The following is a 15511-nucleotide window of genomic DNA, read 5'->3' as shown; positions in this document are numbered from 1 at the left end:
GGTAAAAACGCATGCGGAAACGCTTCCGCATGCGTTTTTACAAGCGTCGGAATGCCGGCGAAATCGCGTCGCAACAGTGGAAACGAGCCCTTACTGTTCACATGGCTTTGGCAACAGTACAAGGACAACAGAAACATCAATCAAGAACAAGCATTTGCAATTTTACAAAAAATTTACAGACATAGATTAATTTACAAACTTAAAGGTATGCAATTAAGCAGGCATATGGCATATGACAACACCGAGAAATCTAAGGGTTGTGCTGCTTAACATATCAGGCAAATTTGGTGTTCCTACCATGTAAGGGGGCTTTGCTATTAACTGCTAAAGACGGCTGAAAATAATCACAAATTAATTTTTACCATGATCACGACTGTGATTGCATTCCGAATATTTGTAATCATGGAATTTCCGTGGCCAATTTCCGTGATCCAGAATTGATCACAGCGTTGAATATCGAAGCCAAATAGTTAAAAAATGCTTGTGAATCAAATAGCTGCCCATCACTGCATGTGAACCACAAACCATTCCGGGTACACACAGATTACGTGGCGAAATAAAGTCTGATTCTGAAGAATGGAAATCGGTGACACAACCAGATCTGGATAACTAATGAGCCCAGATATCTGTTCCCATTAATAGAAACAATCACAGACCTTTTTCTTGTATAACTTAATCACATAGATTTATAAGAGAGATTGAGAGAGAGCAATGAAAGGGTGGGTGAGAAGGAAGAGGCGTAGGAGAGAATGTTTCTTTGAATTTTTACAGTGTCATTGTGTGACTTGTGTGTATGGTATTTTTCAAACAAAAAAAAAACCTACCCATTGTTGTGAACCTTTTCTTGAAAAAAATGATAAAACAAAATAAAACTTTTACCAAAAAACAGTTTCAAAATAGGAATTTTCATCCTAGTTGTTGAAATCTACAGAATAACTTTCAAATAAGTACTGCAAAACAAAAGGATTACTAAGCATATAATTATGTGTTACTCAACACAAAGACAACCCCTCTCTCCTATCCCACCCCCATAGCAATTATATGTCTTGTAGCTAATCCTATGTGTGTATTTGTTTAGGACTGTAAATGTCACGGTGCCCAAGAAAACAAGAAATAATGGTACATTATATGCATATGTGTTTCTGCATCACTCTGGAGTACTACCATGGCATGATGGCAAGCAAGTGCATATCGTAAGCCCTTTGACTACCTACATGATTCCAAAGCCTGAGGAAATAAATCTGATAACGGGAGAAACAGGAACTCAGGTAGGATAATTCTGGCGTATGTGCGCTCTTATCGAGTAAACTTATTCACAAATGTTCGTATTTGTGTCTGTAATTGTGTTATTTATGCTATTCTCTCTGGTGAAAGTTTAGGGACAAATGTGGAGATTATCAATCAAGTCCTGAGATAATAATTGCATCCAGACAGCACCCTCTCTCCTAACACTGTATTTCTGGGAATTACTTTATTGAAGACGCTACTCTCCTGCCAGCTGCGTTACGTGATTTATGCTCTGCTCCCCCCCCCCCCCCCCCCCCCCCGCATAGCAACATAACTTGTCATCAGCTACACAGCTGACTCGAGTCTGTGCAGCTTGACCCAGCAATGTCTCTCAAGGAGATCGGGTCCCGATCCCCAACAGGCGACTTTTCTTAACCTGCTCCCAACCGCCTCACGACGATTAGTGGTGGGAGAGTGGCACTCTCAGGTCTGCTTAACACCGATTGGCGTCATCTCGCTCCTTGCGGGATTAGCAGGGAACGAGTGCTCGCGGGGCAACGCGATCAGCCTACCAGCCGCGATTGGAGCTGGCAGGCTGAAATTAACCATTAAAAAGCAAATATTTATGTGTACAGCGCTGTGATCTATTTCAGTGCTGTACAGGGGACAGCCTTGTCACTTAACTGTCTCTCCCAACGGCTCACAATATAATCCCATACATAGGCTAATCGCAGTCTGGGGCTAATTTTTTTTGGGGGGGGGGGGGGGAAGAGAAAGGGGGTGGGGATCACAGAAATAGGGATTTTTTTTAATGTTAATCTTGTATTAATAAAAACATATAAAGATTGCAGAAGCAATCAGAGACCACCAAAAGAAAGCTTTATTAGTGGGAAGAAAAGGAGGTAAAATTAATTTGGGTGGTAAGTTGTATGGCGGAGCAATAAACTGTTAAAGCTGTGAAGTGCTGAATTGTAAAAAATGGCCTGGTCACTAGGGGGGTATAAACCTGTGGTCCTCAAGAGGTTTGTGTTTACATAACTTATGCAGTAAAAGCATATGCAAGTAATCGCATAGTCACACACCACTGGTGAGGTGCAGGACCACAAACAAAGTCAATAGAAATCCATAAGGTCCTCACACTTCAATGTGATGCAATCCACTTTTATTCAAAAGTCGTGTTACATATCCATTCTATAACAAACGATTCGTTTTGGGGCCACAAAGGGGCCCCTTTGTCAAGGTAACAATACAGAATGGTAACGTTACCATTCTGTTTTGTTACCTTGACAAAGGGGACCCTTTTGAGTTACCATAACATTGCCTTCTTATGGCTGCCATACACTGGTCGATTGCCATCAGATTGACCAACAGATAGATCCCTATCTGATCAGAGAGGGATCCATTGGCTGCCCATAGATTTTAAATCAGTTTCAGCATGAAATCGATTCACAACCTGTGGAGCTGCAGCTTGCTTCCCGCCCCCAGGCCTGCTTCCCTTTGAGCTTCCCCGGCCAGCAGCAATGATAGTACCTGTCTGCCGCCACGAGTCCCTGGATCCGTGGTGTCCCGTTCTACAGCTGCTCTTCTTTTCCATCTCCTCTTCACTTCCTGTCCCGTCCTGTGACAAGTGGAAGTTCAAACAGTATCTCGCCTTCTCACAGGACAGGAAGTAAAGAGGAGATGGAGAAGAAGGCCTGCCAGAGAAAGGGACAGCACGGACCCGGGGACTCATGCCAGTGGACAGGTGATAGTGTTGCTGTGTCGGTCATCGCTGAATCGAACGCCGCTAATGACGCGGTCCCGACCAGCCAGCGGTCAAGCAAAATTTTCCGCCTGGGCAGATCGACTGAATTGATCAATTCTGGATGGAAATCGGTTAACGTTGGCTGTCGATCGGGCATGCAGCAAGATGTTGGGCCAACTTACTTGATCGGGTGCACGATAGGAACGGCGTGCAATTTTGCGATCAACAAATGCGACAAAATCCCCGCCGCTGTTCCCCCTCCATGAAAAATGTCCCCCGCCGGTGCCCAGTGTAAACTATACATTACCTGTCTGCAGCCTGAACTTGTCTCTCCACTGCTCCGGGCGCACTCCTTCCTCCATACGCGTGAGCCACATGGTTTCCTAGCAAGGTTGCACGTGTGAGGTCACACCTGCGCGCCCTTACTTGGAAACCATGTGGGGCACGCGTGTATGCAGAGGAGTCCCGGAATCCACCGGGGGGGACAAACACAGGCCGCGGACAGGTAATGTACGCTTCATACTGGACACGGGGGGACATTTTTCTTTAGAGGACAGTGTTGGGGCGGCGGATGTGGCGCACATGGCCAATTCCGGATCAATTTCAGCATGAAATTGATCGTGAATCTGCCTGTGGTGTATGGGCAGCTGACAGATGTCTCTAATCAGATTCGATTATTGAGAGATTTGTATCTTGGTTGAATCTGCCCATACATCGCTACATTTATGGCTACCTTAACCACCCTGGCGTTCTATTAAGATCGCCAGGGTGGCTGCTGTGCAGTATTTTTAGATTTTTTTTTTAACCACTTTACCCCCGCCCGTACAAATTTCTCCGTCCCTTTTTCCGTCCTTTAACCCCCAGGGACGGATAAATCCGTACTTTCCGCGCTCCCGCCGCTGCCCGCGCTCCCGCTCGTAAACACGTCGCCCGCCGCTAGTTAACACGCCGCCCGCCGCTCGCCCGGAGATCAATGAACGGGAAAATCCATTCCCGTTCGTTGATCTAAGCCCCGCAATGATCCGCTGCTCTCCGATGAGCAGCGCGATCATTGTGAAAAAAAAAAACACTTACCCAGCCTCCAAGTACTTCCTCCAAGCGGCCTGAAGGACGCTTGGAGGTCGCATTAAAACAAAAAGTTACTGTGGCCATCTTGTGGCCAAATAGTAAAACTACACCCTAAACATTTTTCACATACAAATACATTACTTTTACACCAAACAATTAACTAATTACCTCCCAAACTCCCAATTTATTTATTTATTTATTTATTTTATTAAAAAAAAAAATGTACAATAAAAAAAATACATAAATAGTTACCTTAGGGACTGAACTTTTTAAATATTTATGTCAGGAGGGTACAACACTGTTACTTTATAAACTATGGGCGTGTAATTAGGGATGGACGCAAAACTGAAAAAAATGCACCTTTATTTCCAAATAAAATATTGGCGCCAAACATTGTGATAGGGACATAATTTAAACGGTTTTATAACCGGGACAAAAGGGCAAATACATTTCATGGGTTTTGATTACAGTAGCATGCATTATTTTAAAACTATAATGGCCGAAAACTGAAAAATAATGCATTTTTTCCCACATTTTTCCTATTTTCCCCTTAAAACACATTAAGAATAAAATAATTCTTGGCATAATGTCCCACCTAAAGAAAGCCTAATTGGTGGTGGAAAAAACAAGATATAGTTCATTTAATTGTGATAAGTAATGATAAAGTTATAGACTAATGAAAGGAAGGAGCGCTGAAAGGTGAAAATTGCTCTGGTGGTCAGGGGGTAAAACCCCTCAGTGGTGAAGTGGTTAAATCATGTAGCTAGCCTAGCGCTAGCTACTTGATTTCCCTCCCGTTCTGAACGGGATTTCCTTCAGGGCTTCCCCCGTCGCCATGGCGACGATCGTGATGACATCATCGACGTTGTGACGTCATTGGGAGTCCCGATCCACTCCTCAGCGCTGCCTGGCACTAATTGGCCAGGCTGCGCACGGGGTCTGCGGGGGGGGGGGGGGGGCTCTTTCGCGGCTGATCGGCGGCGATCGACCTTTGCTTGCTGCGTGTTTTAAAAAACCTGAGCGGCGCTGAGCTCGTCAATACTGCTAAGGAGGTTAACTCTTATAAGAACACTTTTGTGCTAGGTACACATCATACGTTTTTCCAGCAGATAGATGGTTCGATAGATACAGTGGCTTGCACAAGTATTCGGCCTCCTTGAAGTTTTCCACATTTTGTCACATTACTGCCACAAACCTGAATCAATTTTATTGGAATTCCACATGAAAGACCAATACAAAGTGGAGTACACGTGAGAAGTGGAACGAAAATCATACATGATTCCAAACATTTTTTACAAATAAATAACTGCAAAGTGGGGTGTGCGTAATTATTCAGCCCCTTGAGTCAATACTTTGTAGAACCACCTTTTGCTACAATTACAGCTGCCAGTCTTTTAGGGTATGTCTCTACCAGCTTTGCGCATCTAGAGACTGAAATCCTTGCCCATTCTTCTTTACCAAAGAGCTCCAGCTCAGTGAGATTAGATGGACAGCGTTTGTGAACAGCAGTTTTCAGATCTTGCCACAGATTCTCGATTAGATTTAGATCCGGACTTTGACTGGGCCATTCTAACACAGGGATATGTTTTGTTGTAAACCATTCCATTGTTGCCCTGGCTTTATGTTTAGGGTCGTTGTCCTACTGGAAGGTGAACCTCCGCCCCAGTCTCAAGTCTTTTGCAGACTCCAAGAGGTTTTCTTCCAAGATTGCCCTGTATTTGGCTCCATCCATCTTCCCCATCAACTCTGAACAGCTTCCTTGTCCCTGCTGAAGAGAAGCACCCCCGAGCATGATGTTGCCACCACCATATTTGACAATGGGGATGGTGTGTTCAGAGTGATGTGCAGTGTTAGTTTTTCGCCACACATAGCGTTTTGCATTGTGGCCAAAAAGTTCCATTTTGGACTCATCTGACCAGAGCACCTTCTTCCACATGTTTACTGTGTCCCCCACGAGGCTTGTGGCAAAATGCAAACGGGACTTCTTATGCTTTTCTGTTAACGATGGCTTTCTTCTTGCCACTATTCCATAAAGGCCAACTGTGTGCAGTGCACAACTAATAGTTGTCCTATGGACAGATTCCCCCATCTGAGCTGTAGATCTCTACAGCTCATCCAGAGTCACCATGGGCCTCTTCACTGCATTACTGATCAGCGCTCTCCTTGTTCGGCCTGTGAGTTTCGGTGGACGGCCTTGTTTTGGTAAGTTTACAGTTGTGCCATACTCCTTCCATTTCTGAATGATCGCTTGAACAGTGCTCCGTGGGATGTTCAAGGCTTTGGAAATCTTTTTGTAGCCTAAGCCTGCTTTAAATTTCTCAATAACTTTATCCCTGACCTGTCTGGTGTGTTCTTTGTACTTCATGGTGTTGTTGCTCCCAAGATTCTCTTAGACAACCTCTGAGGCCGTCACAGAGCAGCTGTATTTGTACGGACGTTAGATTACACACAGGTGCACTCTATTTAGTCATTAGCACTCATCTGGCAATGTCTATGGGTAACTGACTGCACTCAGACCAAAGGTGGCTGAATAAATATGCACACCCCACTTTGCAGTTATTGATTTGTAAAAAATGTTTGGAATCATGTATGATTTTCGTTCCACTTACCATGTGTACACCACTTTGTATTGGTCTTTCATGTGGAACTCCATTAAAATTGATTCATGTTTGTAGCAGTAATATGACAAAATGTGGAAAACTTCAAGGGGGCCAAAAACTTTTGCAAGCCACTGTAAATGTCTGATATCATTTCCAATAGTTTTTCTGGTCAATTTCTCAGAAATGAATGGAAATTGATAAGAGAATCGAGCTGAAAATTGAGCGGAAAATGAAGCAGAGAATCGATCGGATGGAAAATTGATTGAAAAGAATGCATCGGGTGTACCTAGCATTAGATCTTTATGACTTAAGCAAATATTTTGTGATAAGAGACCAACATGCATTTTACCGTATGTCATTGTTAACTTTGATTTCTGATAATATTGTTAATGTCACTGAGATAAAGACAGGACCAATCTCTACCTTTACTATAAGTTTTTAAAGGTACTCATAAATCTAGCGATGATGGGCAGATTGGACCAACAGACAAATCTCTCTCTTTAATCTTATATGATTATAGAGAGATCTGTTGGCTGCCCATACACCACAGGCCATTCCTGATCAATTTCATTTCCCCCCATTCCCGTTAAATTGTAAGTTCACAAGGGTAGGTCTCTCTCCCTCTTTTGTGTCTTGAAAATGATTATACATTTTATGTATCATGTTACTTTTATGACTGTCATTACCAATTCTGTATTTTGTATTCTGTATTTTGTATCATTTTTGTATTTTGTCACAAATCATGTATCTTGTATATTGGTGTACACTATTGTATGTATTATTATGTACCCCATGTTCATCTCTTACTTTGTACAGCGGCACGGAATATGTTGGCTCTTTATAAATCAATAATAATGTTGAAATTGTTCTGTAATTGGCCTTGTGATGCCGCTGTCCCGTCGCTGTCCCCCTAATGTTTAATGTGCCGCCCAGTGCACTATACATTACCTGTCTGTGTCTGCCGCTTCTCCGCCACTGGCTCCGGGCCCCGTCTTTCGTCCATACATGTGCCCCACGTGGTTGCCGGCATTCACGTGGGCACGTGTATATACTAACTGCACGTGATGCAGAAGCAAGTGGGAAACGGGGCCTTAAAGTGAAATGGGGCCACCAAAAACGTATTTATTTGCCTGTAAAGGAGGTAATATACCCATTGCCTCTTCCTGGCAGGCCTGGCTTTATCATTAAATGACTCCTTAAGGTGGACATACATGGCACAATTTTTCATTTTTTTCCGATTAGATAACTTAGTTCGATTATTCCGTTAGATCGAATATAAAGATTTTTCCAGCATGTCCAATCAGATTTTTCTCGAAAAAACGGGATAATCGTTTGAATTTCTTGATCGAAAAAAAAATGTTTTCACCTTTTGTTCGATTTAATCATTTAGATCGAATAAACGGGATAATCGAACATTTTTATTGTACCATGTATGGCCACCATCAGACATTCCTTAGACACAGAGATGAGACAAACTCAGATAAAATCCCTTACCAGATCACCGTTCCTCCCCCCTCTGGCAGGGGGTTTTAAATCTGGACACTGGCTGTCAAGGGTCCTTCAATGCAGATCCATCCATCATAGATCTATCTGCTAGCTCACTTGGACCTGGGCTTATCTTTAGACAATTAACAAAAGAAGTTTCTATTATTTTCTTGAACTTACAATTTCAAAAGGACATAGTAATTCCATAGACGGCAAAGACTTTATCCAGTTATTATTTTTCCTAACATTTTACAATATCAATCTGCTCCTTTGATACATAATTTTGTCACTATTTTGTATTCTTTTTATACACTGTTTTGTTAAAAAATAAACAATTCAAAATGGTTTGTCTAGGCGCTTGTTCTGAGTATCCTCTGCAAAGAATCTTGCCTTTCGTAGAGAAGGTTACCATAACTATTTTATTAACATGTAGTTTTATATCTAGTGCTGTTGTTGAAATGACCCATTTTTCCTAAAGGACTAGCTAGAGAGTTAGCAGAGTCTTCTCTTGCTCGAATGAAAAGTGGTGGCAGCTTACCCAATCTCTGTACGAGATTGCATATTGTATTTATTGAGCATACAATCGAAATTGTATTTGGACTAACCGACTAACCCAAAAGGTTACTTTGTCTACAGTGCCGGATGGCTTCAGAATTCCCTATGTGAGAGCTGAATGGTAAGCTGTAGCAAAGGGAACAGGAATTGAAAGGTGATGATACCTCCAGTCTTATTATATCTAGTCTATATATCTTCAGTATGCTTTATATTTTAGTGAAAATGGTTTGTGGAACGGGAACTGTTTTTAAGGTATACAATAATGTTAGCATGACCATCATTTTGATTGTAGCAATTCTGCCAACCCAAGAAACCTTAAACTGATCAAGTTTCTTACATACATACATTTGCTTTAGAAGTGGTACAGTATTTAGTTGGGGTAGAGGGAGTTAGGAGGCGCCCGGGCAAGGAGTCTGTATCTTAAGTCTAGTACTTAAGATGTAGTATAATATTGGTTGGCGTACCTTGAGAAAGTCACACTCACACATAGGGTAGTTGCAATAAAAAACTTATCAGGCTTTATTTAATATGGCACAATTTGACAACGCGTTTCGCGGTCACAACCGCTTCATCAGGTCAGTAGGTGTGCCCTTAAAATCAAGAAAGGCAATACTCAGGATCAATAAAACCGTACTTATAACCGTATGGATAATACAATAACAATGACACTAAAAAGTAGGCATATGTCCGCAGGGCAGTCATAAATAACATATAATAATACAATATAATATAATAACATCAGGTAAATGAAAGTATATACATATAAATATATATAGATGCGTGTGTACAGTAAAACATATTTGATCATTAATTCCATATGTAAAACATGAAGGGATAGTATCGTTAATTTCCCAGGGGTTTATATATTTGTTTAATGTGATGGATTTTTATATTGGGGTAATCCGGGGGGCACAAAGGTAAGGAGAATACGGAGCAGAGGGTTCCGTATGATACTTAAGTTTAAGAGACCCTCAGGGTCCATTAAATATCTCTATGTAGAGGGGGGCTTAAGGAGGAGTAAATCCTCCTTATAGGGAGGTGGTTGGATAGGGGACTAGGATACAGAAGGGATGGGGTGAGTGTCTGGCGCCTTGGAATAAGGCTAGGAGGTCTTAATGGGGCCAGACTGTGGCATCCTCAATGGGGGCCAGGGATATGGTCTCACTTTGGCGAAGTAGTGTGGCGGTGGGGAGATAGGAGGATGGGAAGCGGCTGTAGGAAGCGGTATCGCTTCATAGGGATCCCGCTGTGATGCGGTGAATGCAGGGATCCAATTGCCTCAAGGGTGTACTAGGTGGGGAGCAAAGAGGACTCACCACAGAGTCCGGGGTATGCGGCCGACGAAGTCCCGTGTTGGGGATATATAGGAAGCGGGTGGGGGGGGGGGGAGGTGTGGCTGGTAATATTGTCTCTTACCTGTGAGACAAACGGTCCCAATCCGGAGCGCCTAATGCCGGCTCGGATGAAATAGCCGCGCTTTTAGGATTCCTGACGTCACCGCGCGGGGAATGCACCATGTAGCGCCGGTGACGTCGGCGGGAGAAGGACGGTGGCCTGTGCAGGTCACGATAGATAGTAATGCGGATGATGACGCTCCTGAGTTGCTAGGTGATGGCCAGGTGGAGTAGAAAGCTGAGCGCTAGAGCTCCACATTACCCCCGACCGCCATTTTTCTATGGACCACAGGGGGCAGCCATATGTATGGGGTGCATGGTTAGACGAGGCATAAATCTAGTGGGTGGAGGGAGGAAAACACCTCACCTCCTGGGGGGTTAACTGACAGGGGATGATTTATGGCCTTAGTTCAGAAATTGTGTATATATATATATATATATATATGTGTGTATCTAAGGTATCCACAGTATACAAAATAAAAAATAAAAACAATACAAAACAAGAAATACCTATAACTCTAATATCAAAGGGGCATGGATCCATAGAATATACAGCTGGGAGGGACAGTCTAAAAGGAACATATCTTAAAGGAACATTACTTGTTTTTACATTAGCAGTATATATATTACAGAACACATGGAAACAAAATATCTAGAAATAAAAAAAGGCCTCTATGGATGAATAGAAAGGTTAAAGATAAAATGAAGAGGAAAAAGAATGCCTATAAGGTCTTAAAACAGGAAGGGACTGAGGCTGCACTAAGCAATTATAAGGAGTGCAATACAAATTGTAAAAAATAAATTAGGCAGGCAAAGATTGAAGCTGAAAAAGTAATCGCTAGGGATATCAAATCTAACCCAAAAAAGTTTTACAAGTACATTAACTCTAAAAAAAAGAAAGGTTGACTGTATAGGACTCCTAAAGGATGAGGGTGGGAACTCAATGGTGGATGACCAAGGTAAGGCAGAGTTATTAAATGCTTTCTTTGCTTCTGTCTTCACAAAAGAAACAGCACTGTTGCAAATTACAGAGGCGGAAGAGTCTCAATCTTCTAACTGTAATATTAAATACTTAACGCAGGAAGAAGTGAAGGCAAGACTAAATAAATTAAAAATAGACAAGGCACCTGGCCCGGATGGCATGCATCCTCGGGTTCTAAGGGAATTAAGTTCAGTTATAGATAAACCCCTTTATCTTATCTTTTGTGACTCTCTTGCAACTGGCAGAGTCCCAGCGGATTGGCGTACAGCCCACGTTTTCCCATTATTTAAGAAGACCAAAAAATCAGATCCAGGAAATTATATACCTGTAAGCTAAACATCAGTTGTATGCAAACTATTTGAGGGGTTACTAAGAGATACTATACATGACTTCATAGTAGAAAATAATCTTATTTCTCAGCATCAACATGGGTTTACTAAAGACAGGTCCTGTTTGACCAACATGCTCAGCTTTTATGAGGTAGTGAATGCTAATATGGATATTGGGAATGCTGTAGATGTGATATACTTGGACTTTGCAAAGGCCTTCGACACTGTTCGCCACAAAAGTCTGGTGCAAAAGTTGAGGATGCAAGAACTGGGGAAGAGTCTGTGTTCATGGATAGGGAACTGGCTAATGGACAGAAAACAAAGAGTTGTGGTCAATGGATCGTACTCAAAATGGGAGACTGTTAGCAGTAGGGTCCCACAGGAGTCTGTTCTGGGTCCAGTGCTCTTCAATTTACTTATTAAGAACCTAATAGATGCAGTAGTGAGCAATGTTGCTATTTTTACAGATGATACAAAATTGTGCAGAATCATCAACTCTCAGGAAGATAGTGTCATATTGCAACAGGATCTGGATATGATGGCTATATGGACACATACATGGCAGATGAAATTTAATGTTGACAAATGTAAAGTCATGCATTTTGGACGTACTAATGTTCTAGCACCATACAAAATAAATGGGATACAGTTGGGGACATCAAACTTGGAGAAGGACTTAGGAGTACTCATCGACAACAAGTTAAATAATCATACTCAATGCCAAGCAGCTGCAGCTAAAGCTAACAAAATTTTGGGATGCATTAAAAGGGAAATAAAAACTCGAGATGCTAGCATAATATTGCCCCTGTTTAACTCTAGTAAGGCCACATCTGGAATATGGAATTCAGTTCTGGCACCACATTACAAAAAAGATATTGCAGTTTTTGAGCAGGTGCAGAGACGAGCAACAAAATTGATGCGTGGGATGGAAGGTCTCACTTATCAAGAAAGGTTAGATAAACTGGGTTTATTTAGTCTAGAGAAAAGACGCCTTAGAGGGGATCTAATTAACATGTATACATACATCAGAGGGCAATATAATAGCTTGGCGGATGAGCTTTTTGTCCCTAGGCCTTCTCAAAGGACTAGAGGACATGATCTGCGCATGGAGGAAAAACGTTTTAGCCATTAATTTAGGAAAGGGTTCTTTACAGTAAGAGTGATTAAGATGTGGAATGCATTGCCACAGGAAGTCGTTATGGCAAACTCTATACCTGCATTTAAAGGGGGCTTAGATGCTTTCCTTCCATTGAAAGACATCCATGGCTACAATTACTAGGTAATGCCTAATGATGTTGATCCAGGGATTTTATCTGATTGCCATCTGGAGTCGGGAAGGAATTTTTCCCTTTAGGGGCAAATTGGACCATGCCTTGTAAGGGTTTTTTTGCCTTCCTCTGGATCAACAGGGATATGTGAGGGAGCAGGCTGGTGTTGTACTTTATAGTGGTTGAACTCGATGGACGTATGTCTTTTTTCAACCAAAATAACTATGTAACTATGTAACATTGATGAAGGCTATGGAGTGCCTGGTATATACACAGAGGTAAGGAAAAAGGGCAAGTCACCCCTCAAAATGTGATGATATGGTTTCTATCTTAGCCCGAAGGCTTATATTACTAACTAAATGTAATAGTAACTAATAGTAAACATGAAAAGCATTAGGCATATTGGAGATTCACTAAGGCCATATTTCCACATGGGATTGCGAGTTGAGCCTCATATGGAGGAGAGAGGGAAAGGGACGAGAGGGAGGGAAGGGGGGGGGGGAAGTGGGATAGACCAGGGGGAGGGACGAGAGGGAAGGGATAGGGAAGACCCTAAAAGGACAAACATGCACGAAAGATCGAATTGTGACTCCAATCATTTTGGCTACAGAAAATGGAGAACCAACGACCATTATAGATTATGAAGACCTAGCTCTTGAAAGATATATATATATATATATATATATATATATATATATATATATATATATACACACCAAACTGAAAAATAAATCCACTTTCTACCCCACCAGCCATAGGGGGGCCTTTATAGAGAGTTTCTATGAACAAGTCCTGGACGATTTCAAGAAGATAGAGAAGGATAACACAAATCAAAATCTAACAAAAACAGAAAGGATAGCAATAAAAAAAACCTGGAAAACAACAAAGATATTGTGATCAAGGCAGCAGATAAAGGGGGAGGAATCGTGATAATGAACAGAACAGACTACCTGAAAGAAGCACACAGAATTCTAGATGACAAAGAATATTATGAAATACTAAGAGAAGATCCATCCAAGGAATACTCTGGACAACTGAACAAACTAATAACATGGGCTTTCGAAGAGGGAATCATTAATAAGAATGAAAAGGAATATATTATGATACCCAACCCAAAGTTAGCGCACTTCTACCACCTGCCAAAGATACATAAGACCCTGAACAACCCTCCAGGACGTCCAATCATAGCAGGTACAGGATCTCTCACCTCACATCTATCGGAATTGGTTGACTTACACCTGCAACCCTAAGTCCGGTCACTACCTTCCTACCTAAAAGACTCAACAAATCTACTAATCGAATTAGAAAAGATCCAGTGGAGAAAAGGCTACAAATGGGTGACCTTAGATGTCTCAGTGCTTTATTTCAACATTCACCATCGAATTGGCCTAGCGGCTGTCTGGCATTTCATTACACTCGACGAAAAATTACCCAGCAATCAAAAGTTCTTCCTAATACAGGCTATAGCATTCATACTCAGTCATAATTTCTTCCAATTTATGGGAACCATATTCCTACAGAAAAGGGGCACAGCCATGGGGGCGAGTTTCGCGCCCAGCTATGCTAATTTGACCATGGGCCTTTTGGAACAGCTGCTATTGGGACTCACTAACCCTTTTGCGAAAAATGTCATTTTCTATAAGAGGTATATTGACGATCTGATCTTAATATGTGATGGAGATACTACATCATTAGGTGCATTCCAGGACTACATGAATGACAACGATTGGGGAATTACCTTTACGTCAAACCACAATGAACTCGAGATCGAGTACCTAGATGTGGTCTTATACCACGAAAACTGTATCATCAAATCCAGAAATCACTTTAAGAATGTAGATTCTAACTCCTACATAGACTACAAAAGTAGTCACTATAAAGCTTGGAAGACGAACATACCCTTTAGACAATTTCTAAGGATTAGAAAGAACTGTACCGATATTATAGTCTTCGATAAACAAGCAAAGGTCCTGACTCAGAAGTTCAAGGAGAAACACTTCCCCAGCAAGCTTGTTAATGAAGCAATGAAGAAGGCGAGGAGAACAGATCGCAGTAACCTACTAAAAATAAATACCAAACAGAAGAAGCCAACACAGGATGTACCTAACTTTATCACTAGATTCTCCAGTCAACACAATCAAATCAAGTCTATTCTGAATAAACATTGGACCCTGCTATTGAAAGACCCCTACCTTAAAAAAACACTTAGAGGAAAAACCTAAATGCACTTTCCGGAGAGCCAAGAATCTCAAAACACAACTAACAACTAACAAGATCAGCACCCAGAAAAACGACAATCAAGGAATTATAGCCCGTTGTAATCAACCGAGATGCCTATGTTGCAACAAGATTCAAGTAGGGAAGTATGAACTTCAATCCATGGCCAATGGAGAAAAGTTCATAATCAAACACAGGATGGATTGTACATCAGACTTTGTCATCTATGTGGTGACATGCCCCTATGGGCTTCAATATGTAGGCCGCACCACCCAACCCCTGAGAACCAGATGGGGACAACACAGGCGAAACATAGAGAACGGCTTCATGAAACACGGCCTATCAAGACACTTCAAACTGTATCATAACCAAAACATAGACAAGACCCACATTTGCCCTATTGAATACATCTCAGAAGAAACCCAGGATCGACATGGAAAACTGAGAAGTAGGGAAATGTATTGGGTTTTTAGATTAAACACCCTGCAACCTGGAGGCCTTAACGTTTGCCTGGAACACAACTTTTAAATAATGCTACCAGAGTCTCCCCGGCGAATTCAGACCGATCATTCCATTTAATTTCATTCCAATTCAAGTCCACCCCTTTCCTAGTTTCCCCTGCGCCACTACCTTCCCCTTGTC

The 15511-nt window shown here is 41.9% G+C and overlaps 1 protein-coding gene across 5 annotated transcripts in view; it reads left to right on the top strand.

Annotated features, from left to right (window-relative positions):
* Window positions 1-15511, top strand: part of CLPTM1L (CLPTM1 like) — a 699988-nt gene that overhangs the window by 26622 nt on the left and 657855 nt on the right. For all 5 annotated transcript variants that reach the window (XM_068236456.1, XM_068236455.1, XM_068236457.1 and 2 more), the window contains one exon: window positions 1079-1268. In XM_068236456.1, coding sequence (XP_068092557.1) covers window positions 1079-1268 — 190 coding nt within the window. The remainder of the gene's footprint in view (window positions 1-1078; window positions 1269-15511) is intronic.

Source organism: Hyperolius riggenbachi, chromosome 5 (genome assembly GCF_040937935.1).
Source record: "Hyperolius riggenbachi isolate aHypRig1 chromosome 5, aHypRig1.pri, whole genome shotgun sequence".
Lineage (NCBI taxonomy): Eukaryota > Metazoa > Chordata > Amphibia > Anura > Hyperoliidae > Hyperolius > Hyperolius riggenbachi.
Note: the sequence above shows the minus strand (reverse complement) of the source record. Positions and strands in the feature narration are given on the sequence as shown.